The sequence below is a fragment of the Felis catus genome, chromosome D4 (genome assembly GCF_018350175.1).
Source record: "Felis catus isolate Fca126 chromosome D4, F.catus_Fca126_mat1.0, whole genome shotgun sequence".
Taxonomy (NCBI): domain Eukaryota; kingdom Metazoa; phylum Chordata; class Mammalia; order Carnivora; family Felidae; genus Felis; species Felis catus.
The window spans coordinates 82,608,068-82,628,808 of NC_058380.1; the positions used below are offsets into that span (position 1 = coordinate 82,608,068).

General features: G+C 43.6%; 1 protein-coding gene across 12 annotated transcripts in view; it reads right to left on the bottom strand.

Moving 5' to 3' along the window:
* Window positions 1–20,741, bottom strand: part of DENND1A (DENN domain containing 1A) — a 510,341-nt gene that overhangs the window by 150,456 nt on the left and 339,144 nt on the right. For all 12 annotated transcript variants that reach the window (XM_045043640.1, XM_045043639.1, XM_045043642.1 and 9 more), the window contains one exon: window positions 3,321–3,446. In XM_045043640.1, the coding sequence (XP_044899575.1) occupies window positions 3,321–3,446 (126 nt within the window). The remainder of the gene's footprint in view (window positions 1–3,320; window positions 3,447–20,741) is intronic.

The following is a 20,741-nucleotide window of genomic DNA, read 5'->3' on the forward strand; positions in this document are numbered from 1 at the left end:
TAAAGCCTAGGTAGAAACATGCTGACATGTCTTAATTCCAGATGATGGGATCACGGGTGTTTTCTCATTTCTAGTTCTCTGTTACTTTAAACTTTTTTTTTTTTTTTAAACCAAGAACAGGTGCTATTTTTATAACCAGAGAAACAACTAAAAGACAAGTGGCCCCGGGGAGGTCATCCTAACCTCCCTCTCAGCACTGTGCTGACTGCCACCCAAGGCACCATTCCCCACGCCACCCCCATGTGGCCGGTGCTCCCTATCCGTCATCCCTTCTTGGGCTCACATGTGCTTTGCAGTCAATATTTTAATTAATCCCCCAAACAATCTTGCATTGAAAGTGTTGTTATCCCATCTTTCGGATGAGAGGAACTGCCTAGAATTAAATCTATGGTTCAAAAACCATCCAGGTAACATGGTGATGATTCTCGGCCAGAAAATTTTAGGTCCTCTGGCTTCCCTCCCGGCCTTCCAGAAAAAACCTCTTTGGGAGCAGATGAATGGGACAGAAAGCACGACAAATCTGCCATATCTCACTGATTCTAGGACGCAGATTTCTTCACACAGACACACACATCTCTGGAATCTGGATGTGTCTTACAACTGATGGCATCCAATTGTCATCGGCAGCACCCTTTCCTGTTTCGTAATGGTACCTAAAGTAAGGGTGCATTTTACGATCGAATGGCAGCTGAGACTCCACGAGAGGTACCATGTTTACAACCAAACTCATTATCCTATCCTCAAAACGCTACTTTTAGCGACTATGTAATATTCTAGCAGATGGATATTTTTAAATTTATTTAACCAGTTGCCTATTCGGAACACTTAGTCTGTTTATGATTTTACCATGGTAAATACAGCTACTGGGAACACCTTTGCATTAAGTTTTTTCTTTTTCTACTTATGGGCATCATCATCTTCTCCCAGAAGTCTTGGGAAGCATTTTGACGTTTCTTGCCCCATAATTTTTTATCTTTGCCCTTTATTTTTTACCTTTGTAGACCCATCTAGACATTTCTTCTTCATGGTACCTCTTCCCGGTGTCACCACCAGAGGGCTCTCTTCTGAGTCCCCCTGACGGTCTCCTGGTCCTGCTTCCTGTATTTACTGTTCAAACATATCTGTGCTGAAAAACTAACATTCCCTACGGGGTGAAGTTTACACTTCTAGTCTAGCATCCCAGGCTCTGTCAAATTTGGCTCCAGCCTCTCTCCTGCAGCCCCCTCTCCTTACCCAAACTCACGGCCCCAGACAAAGTGGCCGTGAGGGGTACTGCCTCCAAGCCTTTGCTCGCTCAGTTAACTCTACAGCCACCACACCAACGGAGGCTCTTTCTTTTTCCAAACCTAAACCATCAGACCCAGGTCAAGTTTCACCTTCCCTATGAAACGTTTTATGGCTTATTTGATCCTTATAACCATCTGGGGATGCAGAATGATAGGTATCCTAATCCTCATTTCACAGGTGAAGACACTGAAGTTTAAAGAGATTAAGTGGCTTGTTCAAGGTCGTACCGCTTGGAAGTACACAGCCAGGCTTTGAACTCCAGGGCTTCCGTCCTTAAACCCAATGCCTTTTAGAGCCAAGTGCAAAGTACAACCATAAACTTCTTCTGAGGAGCAACTTGTGCCCAGATCATATATCCAGCAATGCCCAGCAAGATCCAACAGCCTTCGGATTCTCGACACATACACGACGATAACGAGATCGTTTTAAAAGTGGAGACACCGCACGTCTGTCAGTTCCCAGCAACACAGGGGAAGGACCGGGCCAGTTATCCCATTCTCCTTCTAAGGATGGGAAGACAGCCAAATTTTTCTTGAATTATAAGGGTGCTCAAATCAGCCCTAAACCTGACTGGTTTGGCTGGGCCCGAGGTCAGGGCACAGAACGAGAGCTGCCTCGCTTGGAGACCAGGAGGCAGACCTAGAGAATGTGCTTTAACTAAGGGCTTTAGAGGACCTCAAGGAAGTCGTTCACAGGAAGCACGAAGAGAGTGCATCCCTTATGTTACGTGACCATGACACTGCCTGAGGCTGAGGCAGCTCAGCAAGTGAGGCCTCAGTGCGAGACGGGAGACAAGGAATAGGAGGCTGGTGGCACGAGGCCGCGGCTCCCTGACCCCCACTTTGCAGACAGTATGTCCTGGGTGAAGGGAAAGCAGGTGTTTGCTCCTATTCTGGGTCTCGCTGAGACACATGACCGAATCAAAGTGGTAAAAAAAATAAAAATCTTAACATATAACTGTGGCTCATGGGGAAGCATAACCGAGAGTCACTATCAGAGTTTGCACACGAAATGTACCGTCTGACATATACTCACCTGCTGTCATTTAAGACAATAAAATGCTACAAGTTAAAACAAAAGACAGAAACAAACAGGCCTGGCCGACAGACAGCGCAACCTAAGCTGGTCCCTCATCCCCACTCCGGCCGGGGTCAGCTGCCATCACCCGCCGGCTCAGGATGAAGGGAACTCTGTGCTCCTGACAGAAAAGGGCTGTCGGCAAGGTTGCCCTCCACGTTCTCTCCTATACAGAGTGACCCAGGTCCCCAAGCCAACTTCTCCGTTCTCCTTGGCCAGGAGTGGGCCGGGTAGAGGGGTGTTAGATGAAAGCTTCCCACTGAAGCTGGGACAGTGGGTACTTTCTTTGGTTTGACCCGATGTCTTGAGATCTCCACAATAACTTCTCACCTCACAGGGCAGGCGGGGGACATGGATGAGGCAACTGAGGCTCAGGAAGGCTGAAGGGCCATGGAGGCGGGTAACACTGTTTCCCAGTCCTCTGCACACTCCACCTTGGCCGCACTTAAGAAGTGAATCCCCAGGACACCTTGCTTTCTCAAGGGTGGAGTAGAGGCCCCTTTAAAGGAAAAGGGCACTGGGACAGAGAGGGACAGCACAGGCTTTGGGACTATCCGGCTCCTCCACTGGTTAGCAAGTCGTGTTGCTTCTCTGAGCCTCAGTTTCCCCATTTGTTAAGTGGAGAGGATCCGCAGTGAGAGCAGGTGAGTGTGAGGTCTGGGCACCGTATTTACATGCAGCTGGGGCTACCCGGGAGGGGAGGGATCTTAACAGTCACAGGGGCAGTACGACCTCTTTATGCCAAGAGGTAGGGTGAGGAGAGGGCGCCCTCCTGGCCTCACCACTCACACACAGACACACACAGACACACACACACACACACACACACACACACACGCACGCACTCTTCTAGGTGAATTCAGCAACCAGATGAAGAGCTGGCTTCTTGTGACCCCTGCGGTACATTTCTCAGCCCTGACCAAACATGGATTTGGAAATGCCAAGAAGCTACTCACCGGCTCAATTTTCAGAGCGTTTCGGTAGCTGCCAAAGAAAGCGGCCTGGGCTTTGAGGAAGGCCCTGGCCACCCCATCCCCCGTAGTTGTGGAGACCTTCTTCAGCCGGTTCTTCAGTGAAGAGATCTGGTGACAGAGAGAGAGGAGACACAGGTTGAGGGCAGGGTGGGAGCATGGCCAGCTAAGCCCAACACGCACGGAGCTCCAGCAATTCCCCGGGCGGGGGATGGCTTTCATATCGCCGCTGTTGGGAGGACAAAATTGCATTCAGTATTAGGGTAGGTTTTCCAACTGGAATAGAAGGTCGTTCCTATTAGAGGGTATCAGGTAAGAACAAAAACAAAACCACTTTCTAAGTAGTTTCAATGTACCAGGTAAGTGCTTTCACATCAATTTTCTAATTTAATTCTGTCAACAATCTTGCAAGGAAGGGATTAGTGTTCCTGTCTCACAAGGGGGAAAGAGTCTCAGAGAGGTTAGAATACAGGTCTAGGAACAAATCCAAGAAGTGGTTAATTGGAATATGAATTGAAAGTCTTAGAATCTGAGCCCAAACCACACACATTATCTTGGTGCCAATTCTACTTCCTCTTCAAATTACTTACATATTATTACTTACTTATATATTAGAAATAAATGGCTTATTTAGAACATACAATATATATCTCACACCTCACACTCTATATGTTAAATAAGTATATTAAAAATTGTTTATCAAATGTATACAAATATACGTATAATATAAATTATTATATACTTCATACTCTGAAGAAACAGTAGCAGCTTGTAGATATTTCCTCAAGAGATTTTAAAAAATAGACAAGAAAGCCATGGAACTGGGAAAAGCCGCCAGAAATACTTAGTATATAAATGTAAGCTATAAGGTCTTACATGGTGGCTAGAACTACATTGCAAATTTGACTTAAGGGCCTCCTCGTGGTCAAAGCAAAAAGAGAAACACGAGTTGTGAGATTCTTTGCGTCCATGTATTACAAACAAACCAGCCGAACAAATGAAAACACGTTTTCCTGGAAGTGGGAACTAAAAGAGATTTTTCCCTGTGAATCCTCAATGCGGGAAAGACTGTGTAACGTGGTGGCTGTTGCCCCCAATGACAGAGACAACATCAAGCTTCCTGGTCTGTTTTGAACATGCTTTCCGTCCCCCTCAGGATGCCACACTGCACAACTTCTGGGCACACCATTCACACTGTGTTCCAGATGAAAAGTACCCCGGGAACATGGCAATATGGTAGCCTCGAGTCAATGGTGAGCAGGACCAGACATGGGCCCTGCCCTCATGAAGCTGACATTCCAGGAAGGAAAATACCAATCCGTGTGACCAGAGCTCACTAAGGAGGTCAAAGAAGGCTTCCTAGAGGGAATCAGGCTTGAACAGAAATCTAGAGGGTGGGGGCGCCTGGGTGGCTCAGTCGGTTGAGCATCCGACTTTGGCTCAGGTTACGATCTCACAGTTCGTGGGTTCCAGCCCCACATCAGGCTCTGTGCTGACAGCTCAGAGGCTGGAGACTGCTTCGGATTCTGGGTCTCCCTCTCTCTCAAAAATAAATAAACATTTTTTAAAAATTCTAAAAAAAAAGAAAAAAAGAAATCTGGAGGGGGAAGTATAACTTGGCAAAGAGGGGAAGGAACAGTACCAAACACAGGGGAAAAAACCCGATGGTGAGAAGGAGTTCAGTGAATAGAAAGGACTGTAGGTTCCGTGGAGAGAATGGTGGAGAATATGGCTTAAAACGAGGCGGGGGGCGGGAGGGAGGCAGAGGTCAGAGGTGCTGTGAGTACATTAAGGAGTTTTTTCCTTCTTCTTGAGGGAAATGTAAACCTAATGACAGTTTTTTTTTTTAATTTTTTTTTTCAACGTTTATTTATTTTTGGAACAGAGAGAGACAGAGCATGAATGGGGGAGGGGCAGAGAGAGAGGGAGACACAGAATCGGAAACAGGCTCCAGGCTCTGAGCCATCAGCCCAGAGCCTGACGCGGGGCTCGAACTCACGGACCGCGAGATCGTGACCTGGCTGAAGTCGGACGCTTAACCGACTGCGCCACCCAGGCGCCCCAACCTAATGACGGTTTTTAAGCACACAGGTGACATTTCAGGAAGGTGTATGGGCTTAGATGTAGGACTATGTAATGGCCTGACATTATTCAAGAATAAAATAGAAAAATTAGATGCAGGTGGCCCATGAATCATCTACAAATTTTAATATGAATGAGTGATGCTCATTTTTCTGGGCATAGGCTCCCCAGTTTTCCTCAGATCCCTAAAGGTGCCTGTGAACCTAAAAATATTAAGGATCCCAGATCTGGGATAGATTACATAGACTTTAGAAATGCTCCTAGGACATTATTTCTTATTAACAAGCTTCTCATAAGGGATTTTTTAGTGGTTTATGAAGATATATTTTACATACCATAAAATGCACTCATTTGAAGTATATATAGTTCAGCCGTTTTTAGTATAATGACAAGGTTGTAGAACTATCACTATTATCTAATCCCCAAATATTTTTATCACCCCCAAAAGAAACTCATCTTACCGTCAGTTACTTCTCATTCCCGACCAGTCTCCCCCACCTCCCTCCTTCACCCTGTCCTACGTACCCAGTAATCCCCCTTCTTTCTCTATGGATTTGCCTATTCTGGACATTTCGCATCAACGGAATCATACAATATGCGGTCTTTTGTGACTGGCTCCCTTCACTTCGCATCACGCTCATTATAAACAAGGTTACTCCATGTTGTAGCACTTATCAATACTTCATTCTCTTTCACAGGTGAATAATATTCCGCCATATGGACATACCACATCTTATCTATCCGATGTATTTATCTAAGGAATGGGCACCTGGGTTGTCTCCGCATTTTGGCCATTACGAATAACGCTATGGAGACAGCAGAGATTTTGAAGAAACTGAGGGGATAAAAAAATCCTCTGTTGCCAGAGCCTATGAAGATGAGCTGGAAGGGCACACGAAGTCATGGAGCGCTGTGCTTGGCACACAGTAAGTCACCATGGAGGGCTTACCGAGCCGAGGGAAAAAAATCCCGTGCTGTTGCTAATGGGGCGTGCTATGTGTTTGAGCAGTAAACTGAGCGAAGGTCGGGCTACGGCTGATGTCCTTCTCTGGGAAGTCAGAAGCGATGGGAATATTCACGGGGGGGGGGGGGTGGTTACCCTCTCTCTGCTTGGAAGTAGGCCAAGGAAAACAGTTTTCCTCTAGAAGGAGTTCTGAGTATGTCTCAACACCTGGGAGTAAATATCCCATTGATGGTGACCTCTCCTGTTCTGGGACACATAAGCCCCGCGCCAGTCGTGAGAGCCCATGAAGAGCAAGGCAGGCCACTCGGCACCCAGGCAGACTCTGTCACGGACTTTCAACTTGAAACAGCAATGTGAAAAAGAAACATGCTTTATTAAAATGTTAAATATATATATATATATATATATATATATATATATATATATAGCCCACTTCCCACCCTCCCAGTAACAGAAATGCTGCCTCTCCCAGGGACTAGGGTGACATTTCCATCCTTTGAAATGGTGCACGCCACTGTCACTCTCCTAGCTCCTCAAAGGCCTTGGGCCACCTGTGCTGCAGATTATTCCTCACTTAACCTTCCCCGGCCTTTCCCTTTCATTCGGGAGGTGTTTAATTACCTTGGATTCACAACGCTGCACTTCAGGTGAGCCTCTCCTAATGGCCTCATTATCATTTTACACAAAGAAGCCGTTGCTGATTGTAACTGAGCAAATACGAGTGTGTGCCTTCCCGCCTGCCCCAGCTGGTCTGAAACCAGCCAAGTGGTCCCGGGCTCTCGCTGCCCCCGTGACCACTTAGGCCAAGACTTCGGAAGACCTCTCCTCACCCGGCAACATGGAGAAGCTTCTGTCAGCACTTCCAACTTGGAAACTTCAAGCATATGTGCATCTGATAACCGGTGATAGCATTTTGTCCTTTAAATAAAAGCGAGGGCCGACGAAGGCTTAACATAACCCACAGTCATACATCTAAAACTGAACTTGCCGGGAGTACTCGCGGGGGTTCTGGTCAAATCATTAACATCGGGGTTCGCTGGGCATAATCTGGGGGCGATGGAAATGCTGATGAGGATGGCTTCCTCCTTTAATGAGGTATCGGGAGGAAGACAGAAACAAACAGAAGAGGATACTAAATCGAATGCATCAGCTTCCCCCCCCCCCCCATCCCATCTTGGTCACTGCAGTGTCACCCAGCTCCTCTTTTCCAGGGCCAGAGGCAGATGTTAGATTCCACACTTCCCCTTCCTCACCCACTACCATCCTCCACCACCCCAAACAGGTCCCAAATCTGCCCTCTCCTCTCCGTGCCCATGACCATGGCACTGTGCCATCCAGCTCCATCCACCCGCTCTGGCCCAGACTGGTGGAGTAGCTTCCTAGACGAGCTCTCGGTCTCCAGTGTCCCCTCAGTGCCACCCACCCACAGCTGTCCCAGTAATGTCAGAAACATACGAATCCAGTCACATCAAGCCCTCCGCCGTCAAAATCCTTCAACGCCCCCACCCTTGGCCATCACCACCTGCAGAAAAACATCGCAATGTCTCAAGAGTCGTTGTTGACACTCTGCTCAACTGGCCTCACTTCCCTCAGCCCTACTTAATGTATATTGGACGGGTGGTGAATTACTATCCAGAAGCCTACAACACTGTCCAGCCCATACACATGGTGACTACTCAGACAGCGTGGTCTCTTGTCCCTTCCTGTCCTTTTTGTGAACATCTATGCACCCTCTGAGAGAGCATCCAGATGCCCATAAATGGGGGCCAAGGAAGTAAATTATACCACATCCTCACGATGAAATATTGCATAACTGCTAAGAAGTATGTGATAGTAGTTGAACTGATGTGAAAAGATGTCCACCAAATACTGCCACGTGGGAGGAAAAAATGAAAGTTGCAGAGCAATATATACAGCATGAATCATTTAAAAATTTATATATGCATATACATACATATATGCTTATATATGTAGTAAAAAATCTAAAATGCCATGTATCAAACTTTAAGTATGCAGGGATGCTTTTGTTTTCCGTTTTATGCACTTTTGATTGTTTTGATTATCCTTTATTAAAAAGCATATGTTCCTTTTATAATAAAGAATTTAAATGAGGTATTTTTCCTTAATGGTCAAATGAAAGATTGCCCTGGGTTAAGGGAAAAGAGGGAATCCAGATGTCCCCTCATCTGCAAAGCCTTCCCTGACCCCTAAAACAGGGTTAATGACACCCTGCTGAGGCCGCTCGGACCGCAAAGGTGAACTGGGGCTACCACGTCTCCTGCTCGACTGAGTTCCCAGAAGGGCCAGCAGTGCTTGGCTGGTGTAACCATTCCGCCCTTGCTGCTACATGAAGGAACAGGCAAAAGAATGTTTTGATATCCTAAGTGGCATTTCCAGGGGCTGAGCCATTCTGCTTGGAGGAAAGTCTAGGATCACATTCGTCAAGCAGACTGATCACTACAAGAACCTGGTCTCAGCTGGGAAGGACTGGGGGAGAAACAGATACCCACCCATTCCCCTTCTGCAGAAAGCCACCACTTAGATGCAACCAGAACTGCGGGGAAAACGAACCTCCGGATGCTGAAGCAGTTGAGGCGGACAGCCAGCCCAGTCTTAACACTGTAAATGCAACATGTGCAATGACAAAAGCAGTATTTCCCACCCCACCCCACCCCCGTACCGTGTTCTTGCTTCACCTGGTCACTGAAGGCTCTACCTCACAGATCTTGATTTCACCTGCTTCTCTGTCCCCATGCACTCCTCAGGTGGCAGGGTAGCCTGACTCACCGAATTTTAAGATCAGAAACCTGGCTTTCCTACTTTCTTAACCTTTCTGAGCTTCCATTTCCTTTGCTGTAAAATGATGTATCTGCAACCTACTTACGTTGTGAAGATTACAATATAATGGGCGTAAAATGGATAGTGGATGTAGCGGATAGCCTAATTTGCTTTGGTATTCATGCTTCCTCTTACCTGGACTATTGCGACCATCTTTCAATTGGTGGCCCTTCTATTTTCACCCTGGTCTCAGACAACCTTTGCGTGAACTTGCCTTTCTAAAACAAGAGGCTACATCATATCACTCCCTTCCTCTAAAATTTTTGATGGCTCCAGTGGTGCTGGGTGGCTCAGTCGGTTAAGCCTCTGACTTCGGCTCAGGTTATGATCTTGTGGTTCTTGGGTTCGAGCCCCATGTTGGGTTCTGTGCTGACAGCTCGGAGTCCGGAGCCTGCTTCAGATTCTGTGTCTCCCTCTCTCTCTGACTCTCCTGTGTTTGCGCTCTGTCTCAGTCTCTCTCAAAAATAAATAAACGTTGAAAACAATTTTTTAATTTTTGGTGGCTCTATAGTGCTCACATAATCAAAGTCCAAATTTCTTAGCACAATATTCAAGGCCTTCTATGGGCTCGGCTCAAGCTCCATTTCCAACGCTGCCTTCTACTGAATTTCAGAGGTCTCCAAACCACCCCTAAGCCTGGGATATTCTTTATCCTATTCTTGAACAAAATCCTTTCATTAAAAAAAAAAAAAAAAGCCCCTTTCTGTGACACCCTCTGTCAGAACAAATACCTCTTTCTTAGGGCACAGTAGTTTACTCCTTCCATTGATCCTAATCTTCGCAGGCCCCATGCTGGAGATGTGCCGGGAACAGGTGCGGATGGCCAGGACCCAGTGCAGGAGAGCTGTCTGTAGTCAGGCTTCCCCAGAAGAGCCACAGGCAGCTTGCTACTACTCCAAAAGGGGCTCTCGGGTGGTATATATCATCATCCTCGTATTCAGCTTTCTGAATAACCAGTATTTTTACATATCTTCTTCCCCACCAGCATGAAGATAACTTATCAGCGCTCAACAGATGTAGGTTTCTTTTTATTTTATTTTACTTTTTTTTAATGTTTACTTATTTTTGAGAGAGAGAGAGAGACAGTGTGGGAGCAGGGGAAGGGCAGAGAAAGGAGGAGACACAGAACTCGAAGTGGGCTCCAGGCTCCGCGCTGTCAGCACAGGACCCAACGCGGGGCTCAAACTCACGAACAGTGAGATCATGACCTGAGCCGAAGTCGGACGCTTAATCAATGGACCCACCCAGGCGCCCCGGATTTATTTTGTTATTACTCGGTTGTGGGCGGGGAGGCAGGAAGGTAGAGATAAAGACGGCCCATGATTCACCTATCCCCCTCTAAGACGCTCCTATCCACTTCTGACAGGAAAAGGGATCTACAAAATACTGCCAGACAGGGAAAAACGCAAGTTGCTGAGCAGTATATATGGCAAAAATCGAAAGCGCCACGTATCAAGCATGAACTATGCAGGGATGCTTTCACTGTCTATTTTATGCACTTCTGATTGTTAGGATCTTTCAGTAGCATCCCCACTGCTTGGAGGATAAAGACTAAAGTCCTAGCCTGGCCTGCAAGGCCCGGGGTGATTGGCCTCAGCTTCTCTCAGATTCGAGGCTCTGCATCCCCTCCATGGCGTCCACCCTCTGGACTCCGGTCACACTGGCCTCCCGTGCACCCCAAGACCTCTGGTGGGCCTGGTCCTCCGGAGTGCTCCCAACACCATGACCCCCTTGCCCACAACCCAGCGCTGTCCAATAGGCCCGTCTGCCAATAATTTATTGCCTGTGTCGTCTGCTGTGGTAGCTGCAACTGAGTGCTCGAAATGCTCCTGGTGTGATTGAGGAACTGAAGTTTTTATTTTATTCCACTGTAATCAATTAAAATTTAAATAGCCACATGCGAATAGTGGCTGCCGTACTGAACAACGACCCGTCATCCTCCAGGTCTCAGCTCAAATATAATCACTTCCTGGGTCTGACCCCTCAGAGTAGACCAAGGTTCCCTGTCACATAGTCTCCTTGTACCGTTCCTTCAATGTGAAATGGTGCATGTTGCAACAATCCCATAAATGTCTCTTTTCTATTAGGCTGGACGTTCTAGGAAGGCAGGAACCATGACCATCCTCAGGGCTGGCACAACACTTCAAGCAGAGAGTTTTAAAAAGTCTGACTCAGGTAGCCTGTGCAAGGGGCCCCACTTCTCGCCTTAACTGCCCAGTGTTAGAAATGAAGTCAAAAGGGGGCGCCTGGGTGGCTTGGTCGGTTAAGCGTCCGACTTCGGCTCAGGTCATGATCTCACGGTCCGTGAGTTCGAGCCCCGCGTCGGGCTCTGTGCTGATAGCTCAGAGCCTGGAGCCTGTTTCAGATTCTGTGTCTCCCTCTCTCTCTGCCCCTCCCCTGTTCATACTCTGTCTCTCTCTGTCTCAAAAATAAATAAATGTTAAAAAAAAATTAAAAAAAAAAAAACGTTACAACTGGGCTAGACAGGCATGGTTATCCCCACTATATAGATAAGGAAAGTGAGCCACAGCCCCATGTCACATGGCCAGACCAAAGTCAAGCCCAGGTCTGTCTTACTCCAAGTCTGTGCAACTTCATGGATTCTCACTGCTGCCAGGATTTCTTAAGACCAGCAAATTAGATTTGTCCTTGATACTGGTTTATTTCTTCCCCAACTTAAATCTATCTCCATTATTGCTTCCTCTCATTCCTTGTTTTTCTGTTTCTTTCTTGAGAACATGGTTGTACCTTGACCTCAGTTGGCTTTAATTGCTTCTTCTGCATCCCATTTTCCCCTCAAAGATCCTGGTTCTCCATGGGGGAGTGGAGACCGTGCTAGTTACGTGGAGCTCCAAGCAGGAGCTGGCTATGACCCTCGGGGCCCAGGCTGCTGCTCCCCTCTGTCTCTCTCCAGACATCTCACTGGTTGAGCATTAAGTCAGAAAGTTGGAGGCAAGCCTTACAATCTAAGCAGTTTTTGTTAGACAAAAGGATCAATTTTCATTATGTGAATGGCTACTTCACTATAGGCTATAATGGCTTTGTTGAGCATCTTAAGAACTATCAAGTCCTTAAAATGCCACTCTTGGAGTAAAAAAGTAGAATTTTGAAACAAAAAGGCCCATTTCCACTATCTGCCTAACAATAGTGCGTCACAGACTAGAGCCCTCCAGCCCCCCAACCTCATGCATTTAATCTAAGTACCCTGGCATTTTAAACTGAAACACAGAAGCAACAACTTTACATTCTTCTACCTATTTGTAATCTTCTTCTTCTTCCAAAAGCCCCCCCCCCTTTTTTTTTTGCCCAGAGGAAGTGAAATTGTCTTTGTTTTCCCTATAAAACAATTTAGCTTTAACACACACACACACACACACACACACACACACACACACACACACACACAATTAATGCAGCTGAAAATCCTGCCCAAGCTAAAGGAGGCTATAAGCAAGAGCTGAGCTCTGAGTAAATGTGTATTTATATTATTAGGTGGTCATTCAATAAAGGGATTATTTCTAACCAAATATGTGCATGCGAGTATGCCTATATATATACATGCATCCGGGGAGTATTTTAAAAGAAGGGTTTTCTCCCCCATACTTCTGGCAGTTTAGGTTTAAAGGTCAGATTTAAACTATCACCATGTTTCACAATGCAATCTGTGCAGTGCCGCGTAATGAAATGGTTCAGTAAAGGTGCTCGTGGAAATTCTTTTAATTAGGTCTAAGGCTTTTCAGTTGTCAACATGAATAAACCAAGAACCATTCTCTTGCAAACACAAGGCACAAAATACAAATGTAAGTTACCTTTGAAAAAAGATACACACTTGCAAAAGGGAAGTTATACGTTTTTTTTTTTTTACAACATTTTCTCTGCCGATTTTTTTTTTTTAAATGCCAACATCTTTCAACAACAAAATGGACTGCAAATCAAAAATAAAGGGGTTGGTCTATTTTTAATGAACCAGGACACTAATGCCTGGTTCTAATTTGAAGTATTTGCAGGAAGACTAAAGTTAATCATAACTAAAAATGTTGATCAAGAGATTAATGACGTTCTTCATGGGCAAAAGCCATCTATCCATTTAACTATAATTAATTCTATAGATCAGTGGTATTTCAGTCAGACATGTGAACGTCTCAGAATGACTCCTGCAAATTGAATGATATCTATTAAAAATGTACCAAAAGGCACTTTTGCCCTCACCACCACTATCTGAGACCTAAAAGATGAGTATATCACAGCAGAAACATCATCAAGACTCCTGCCTTTCAAAGCGATGTTGACAAACGAAACTACTCGGACTGGGAATCTTTAGCCATCAGTTCAAAGCTAAATCTAGGGATGGAAATTCTCAAAATGAAAACTGTAAGAACACGGTACCGTTGCTTGGGGAAGTTGGATCATATTCACACTGAGCTCTGATGGAAAAAGCAAAATTAAATAAACAATGCCAAGTACCACCAGCAGCTCAGATTTAGATGGATGGATACAAAGGTGCTTGGTTGCTAAAAGCCAACTGGCTTTTGGACTTGAGGAAGAATGAGGCAACTCAAATGGAAGGACCGCAGCATGTAACATGCACGTGTAATGAATCAGTGCGTTGATTGACCAATGAATGAATGTATGTCTAGCAAACCCTGAGCATGAAGGTGACATACCCAAAAGTGTGTTGATTTAGTCTGGGGTCAAATTCTGCTTTAGATGCTGGCTATTTGCTGGTGACTTAACCTCTTCTCTTCATCTATAAAAACGGGGTAAAGTACCCGCCCCCACCACATTTGTTTCAGAACTGTTACGCAGATTAAATGTCAACATTTTCTGAGCCTCTAGCACAGTGCCTGGCACAGAGTAGGAGCCTCATAGATGGTGACTATTTTTCCATACAACTCCACTCCAAAGCCAAAACAACCCTAGCCACTACTGTAGCATAAAAATAAAATAGCGGACTCACAATTAACATTTTCTAGGGCATCAATTACTGAAATGTCACTCATTATGCTATGCTAAACCCGGTGGGTTTATTTAGTGACCCAAACTCGGTGTGTATTTGGGAGTTAATGAAGTGCACGGTGTTTACAAAGATAAAAGCGGGATTTGTCTCAGCAACAATCCTGGGCTGGATGGATGTAGATTTCCATGCTCAGGGATGCAGCCAGGCCGGATCCATGGTGGATCACATGGATACATCCCCACAGAGTGAGCTATCTTCCAATGGGATCTGGGCATCTCCACCTCCTCGGGGGAGAAAAAACACAGGAAGGGGGGGGGGGTGGGAAGTGTGTATAATAGATGTGTTTCACAGTGTCCCTGCTGTGATGAACAACTTGATCCACTTACAGTTCCAAACACATGATGCATAAAAGAGCTGACAGAAATTCAATTCTTGCAAAGAAAAGCATCTGCTCTCTAGTGGGAACGGCCAAATATTAAGCAGTTTTAAGGCAGGGCAAAGACCTAGAGGAGCGCACTTCATTATCTGGATAGCCAGAGTAAAGAAATGCAGAGGATTACAAACGGACGAACGAAAAAGTAGCCGAGATTCCAAGCGTTAATTACCCGGAGTACAAGGATTCAAGTTAAATCTTTGTTACGACAAATATTAAACCCAGCTGTGTTTATGTAGCAGTTGTGAAAAAGGAGAAAAAAAGAAACCCGTGTACAATATCTGTGAGCTCTGCCAGTTAATTGAATCCGCTGGCAGCCCTTCCTCTACCACGAGCCAAACATCCTCAAAGATAAAATGTAGCTTTTAAACAGACCTGGGGAAACGGAATCAAGAAATTTCAACCAATAAAACACAACTCTTTACTGGTATAAAAGTAAAGTAAAATTCAGTAATGAAAGGAAGGAAGTCTTTTAAACATTTACTGCATTCCAAAGCTTGGAGTTGCGGTTTATTGCTGAGGTCTCTTCTGATGTCCCACAGTGCTCCTGCTCCAGCATCTTTAATGAAGTCCCATAAACCCCCATAAAATACTTGATTGTTGACAAATCGTACGCACACACTCAGGGCAAGGCCCACTGGGTCAGGATGCTCCTGCCCTCGCTGCATGAAATTTACAAGTCATGGAGTGGACGCCATCAAGGAGAGTGGCCAACACAGAACAGAGTCCTACAGACAAGGACTTAAAAGCATGAGGGATGAATGGTGACAGGTAGACACCTGAAGACATACAAACCAGGAAGCCCAAAGCCCAAACATTCAAGTGTTTCAGATGAGGGGAAGAAAGATGATTTTTCTATCATAAACCTGGTGATAATATTATAGAAAATTTAGAAAAGTAGAGGAGAAAAATGTTAACTCATAGTTTACTTTTTTTTTTTTTTAATGTTTACTTATTTTTGAAGGGGAGAGAGACAGAGCATGAGCAGAGGGGGAGCAGAGAGCGAGGGAGACAAGGAATCCGAAGCAGGCTCCAGGCTCCAAGCTGTCAGCAAGAGCCCAATGCGGGGCTCGAACTCACAAACTGTGAGATCATGACCTGAGCCGAAGTCGGACGCTTAACCCACTGAGCCACCCAGGTGCCCCACAGCTTTACTATCTTAACACCCTACTGCTGGCAATTTGGGAGATCTTTTAAAAATCTTTTACTTCTGTGTATATGGCTATTTTTCCTCATTGTCTCATAGTAGATATGTCATTTACTCTGCTTTTTTTCCCACTAAGTTGCATCTTTAGCATTCCCTGTGTTGCCCACAGTCTTCATAACCATCATTTTCAATGACTTGTAAGGTGCACTCCACTGAACGGCAAACGGATACATTACCTTAATTACTCCTCCTAATTTTGGATATTAAGGTTGCTTCCAACTTTGGTTAACAAAACATCAACAATGCTATTTGGTTAGGTGGCTTTCTCCATTTAGAAAAAAAAATCTTAGAAGTCGAATTATTGAGTCAAAAAAAGAATACACATCTTAACGTCCTATTTAAATATATCATGATATAACAAAGCCTGTTATAAAAGAGCATCACTCAGGCTACAAAAAGCATGGAGTGAAGAAAGGAAAAGAGTAAGCAGACGGTAAAGGCCTCCACATACATGTGCTTACACAAAAGCCTACAAGTTTCAGGCCAAAGAATATTAAAAAAAGGGCCCTAACTGAGCCTTGGGAAATCTTGTTCCCCAGTAATAAAATGTGGTACGTCCACATCACTGGAAGCCTGGAAGAATTTGAGTTCCCTTTTATCAAGCTTTTTAAAAGCTCTCCAAACTATGTACTGGCCAAGCAGCCTATACTTACTTAATGCTCTTGAAGGAACAAGAGATGTTATTTAAAATTTAGGAGAGAAACAGATGAAGAGTGTTTCGTTAAATGGCTGCGGAGGGAGGGGACATTATGTTTCTGTTCTCAGCATCCACATGGGCTTGAGATAAACATGAAGTCTATAAACAGGCGTGGAAATCAATAAGAGACGTACTATCTTTGCAACATTCCTCCTCTAAAATCCACAGCTGGGGAACAATACAATATTGTCAGTGAGAATGGCAAATCTGCAAGTCTCATGGAACCCAGCAAAATACAATAGCATTAACCTGGTCAATCTGTTTTTTCTTTTCTTTTTTTTTTTTAAGGTAGAAAAAGATAACTGACGTAAGATTACAGAAGTTGAGACCAAACTATCTAGGTACCTACTAGAAAGCCAGAACCACCCTACCTCCCAAGTTACCCCTTTCCCCACGTTCATAAATCACATGAAAATCAAGAGTGATGTTCTGAAAGCAACTCGATATTGGAGCCTCCTTTTTTTTTTTTAATTTTTTTTTTTAACGTTTATTTATTTTTGAGACAGAGAGAGACAGAGCATGAGTGGGGATGGGGCAGAGAGAGAGGGAGACACGGAATCTGAAACAGGCTCCAGGCTCTGAGCGGTCAGCACAGAGCCCGATGCGGGGCTCGAACTCATGGGCCGTGAGATTATGACCTGAGTCGAAGTCAGACGCTTAACTGACCAAGCCACCCAGGCGCCCCGTGGAGCCTCCTTTTTAAATTTATTTCCAAGTCCTCTCGTTTTTAAAAATGAACATAAGTCACAACTGATGTATGACAGAATGCATAGAAAGTACAGCTGGAGGAGTTCTGACAAATGTATGGACCCGTGTAACCACCACCAAAATCAAGACACAGAATGCTTTCTTCACCCCAAAATGTGCCCTGGTACCCTTGTCAGTCACTCCTTGCCTTCTCCAACCCAGCCCAAGGCAACCACTGATCTGCTTTCATCCACCAAAGACTAGCTTTTGCTCTTCTAGAATTCTATATAAATAAAATCATATAGTATATTCTCTTACATCTGACTTCTTTTACTCAGTGTTAGGTATTTCAGATTCATCTATGTCGTCGGGCAGATCAGTTGTTTCTTTTTGTTGCTGAGTAGTATTCCATTTTATAAGTATATCACTGTTTATACAATCACCAGGTGAAGGACACCTGGGTTGTTTCAGTTTTTGGCGATTATGAACAAAGCCGCTGAAAACATGTACACACAGATATTTGTGTGCACATAAGTTTTAATTTTCTTGGGTGAATACTTAGGAATGAAATAGTTGGTCAAATAGTAAACATATGTTTAACATACACATTTATAAGAACTGTAGTCATTTTATTTGGGTTATACCAGTGGGTATATGGTGGTACACTCATTGTAATATTAACCTGCTCCTTCAAGGAGCATGTTTTTGCGTATTCATTGGCCATTTGAAGATCTTTTACTGTTAAGTGTCTCTTCAAGTTTAACTGGGCTGTCTCCTTACTACAGGGTTTAAGACTTCTTCATATAACCTGGATAAAAACCCATTTTCATATATAGGTAGGGAGAATATTTTCTCAGGCTATGGTTTGCCTCTTCATTTTTTCAATGGTGTCTTTTGAAGAGGGGAAGTTTTTACTTTTATTAGGTTTGATTGATTGCTTTTGCTTTTATGATGCGTGCCTTCTATGTCTACGAAATCTTTGCCTACCCCAAGCTCATGAAGATTTTCTCCTCTATTTTTTTCTGCTCATTTTATAGTTTTTGCTTCTATATTTATGTCCAGAATCCATTTTGAACTAGAATTTACGTGAGGTAAAAGTAGATTCATTTTGTTTCTGTGTGGATATCCAGTTGCTCGGGTAACATTTGTTGGAAAAACCTATCATCTCTCTATTAAATTACTTTGGCATATTTGTTGGAGATCAGTTGGGTCTAATTCTGAAATATTTATTCTGTTCTATCGAACTATATATGTACACTTATTGTAATTTTATAGTAAGTCTCAAAAGTAGGCAATGTAAGTCCTACAACTTTGTTCTTTTTCAACATTGTTTTGGCTATTCTAGATCTTTCGCATATTCATATACATTTTAGAATTAGCTTGTCAAGTTTTTTTTTTTTTTAAGCCATCTGGAATTTGGGTTGGGAATATATTGAATCTATAGATCAATTCAGGGAAAATTAACATCTTTAAAATGTGGAGTCTTCCAATCGAAAATATGGAATATCTCTCCATTTGTTTAGGTCTTTTAGGTTTTTTTCTCAGAAATATTTTATAGCTTTTAGTATACAAATCTCACATGTTTTGTTAAATTTATTCCTAAATATTTTGTGTGCCATTTTAAATGGCACTTAAAATTTTTCACTTTTCAACTGCTTATCACCACTATATAGAAATATATTTAGCTCTTGTATACTGACCTTATCCTACGTGCTTGCTAAATTAATTTACAAGACTCCTCCTAAGGATCTTCCATACACATGATCATATCTGAAAAAAAGACGATTTTACTTCGTCCTTTTTTTTCTTCCTTGTCTTAGCAAGCTGGTTAGAACCACTAGTACATTGCTGAATAGAAATGGGAAGAGCAGACATTCTTTTGGTTGTCATTCTAAGAGGAGAAAGCATTCATTCTTTCATCAGTAAGTAAGATATTAGCTGTAGGTTTTTCCAAGATGCTCTTGATCACAATGAGGAAACCTCGTTTGTAAAGAGCTCTTAACATGAGAGGGGTTGAATTTTTCCTAAAATATGTGGTTCTATGAGGTATTAGCCTTTTTATAGATTGTATTCAATTCGTCAAAATTTTGTTAAAGATTTTTACATCTGTATTTATGAGGCATATTGGCCAGCACTTTTCTTTTCTTGTAGATTCTTCATGTGCTTTTCATGTCAGAGTAATGCTAACCTCCGAAAATAAGGCGGGAGCTGTTCCTTTCCCCTTTATTTTCTCAAAAAGGTTAGTGTAAGGTTGCTATTTGTTCTTCCTTAAATGCATGATAGAATTAGCCAAACTATCTGGCACTGGAATTTTCTCTGTGGGAAAGTTTTAATTACAAATTCAAATTTATTTAATAGAAATAGTGCTACTTTTTCTGTTTTCTATTTCTTATTGAGTAACTTTCGGTAATTTGTGTATTCAAAGAATTTGATTATCTAATTTATCAAAATCATAGGCACAGAGTTCTTTGTAAAACTCTCTTATTTCCTTTTTAAAAAATATCCTTTTGGGGCACCTGGGTGGCTCAGTCAGTTAAGCATCCAACTTAGGTTCAGGTCATGATCTCACGGTCTGTGGGGTCGAGCCCTGCGTCAGGCTCTGTGCTGACAGCTCAGAGCCTGCAGCCTGCTTCGGATTCTGTGTCTCCCTCTCTCTCTGCCTCTCCCCCACTCATGCTCGCTCTCTCTCTCTCTCTCTCTCACACACACAAAATGAATAAACGTTAAAAAAATTTTTTTTAAATATCCTTTTTATTTTGCAATATTTTTATACTTCCAGAAAAGTTGCAAAGATACTACAGGGAGTACCTATACACTCCATGGTTTGTTTCCCTAGTAGATCTTACATTGTTTCCCTAGTAGATCTACGAGAGCACATTTGTCAAAACTAACACCAACACCGGCACATTATTAACTAAACTCTAAACCTCATTGTGATTTCACCAATTTTTCCAGTAGTGTTCTTTTTCTATCCCAGTATCCAATCCAGAATTCCACCTTGTATTTAGTTTGTCATTTCTCTTCAGTCCTCTCTGGTCTGTGACAGTTCCTCAGGCTTTCCTATGTTTTTTATGACCTTGACAGCTTTTCAAATTTTATTTTAGGGAAAGAGAGAGACACACATGAATGGGGGAGAGGGAAAGAGAGAGTGAAACTTAGGCGGGCTCCACACTCAAACCTACGACCCTGGGATCATGACCTGAGCCGAAACTAAGAGTCAGACACTCAACCAACTGAGCCACCCAAGGTGCCCCTGGCCTTGACAGTTTTGAAAAGTACTAGTCAGGTATGTTATAAGATGTCCCTCAATTTTCGGTTAACTGAAGTTTTTGGTCATTATTTGGGTTTTTGGAAAGAACACCTGAGAGGTCATGTATCCTTCTCATCATATCAAGGTTACATAATCTTCACACAACATCACTGGTGACATTAAACTTGATCACTTGAAGAAGTGCTTGACATCTGTCCATTCAAGTTGCACTTTCTCCCTTTACAGACTCTGTTTCTTGGAAGTAAGTCCAGCCCCCACTCAAGTGTATGT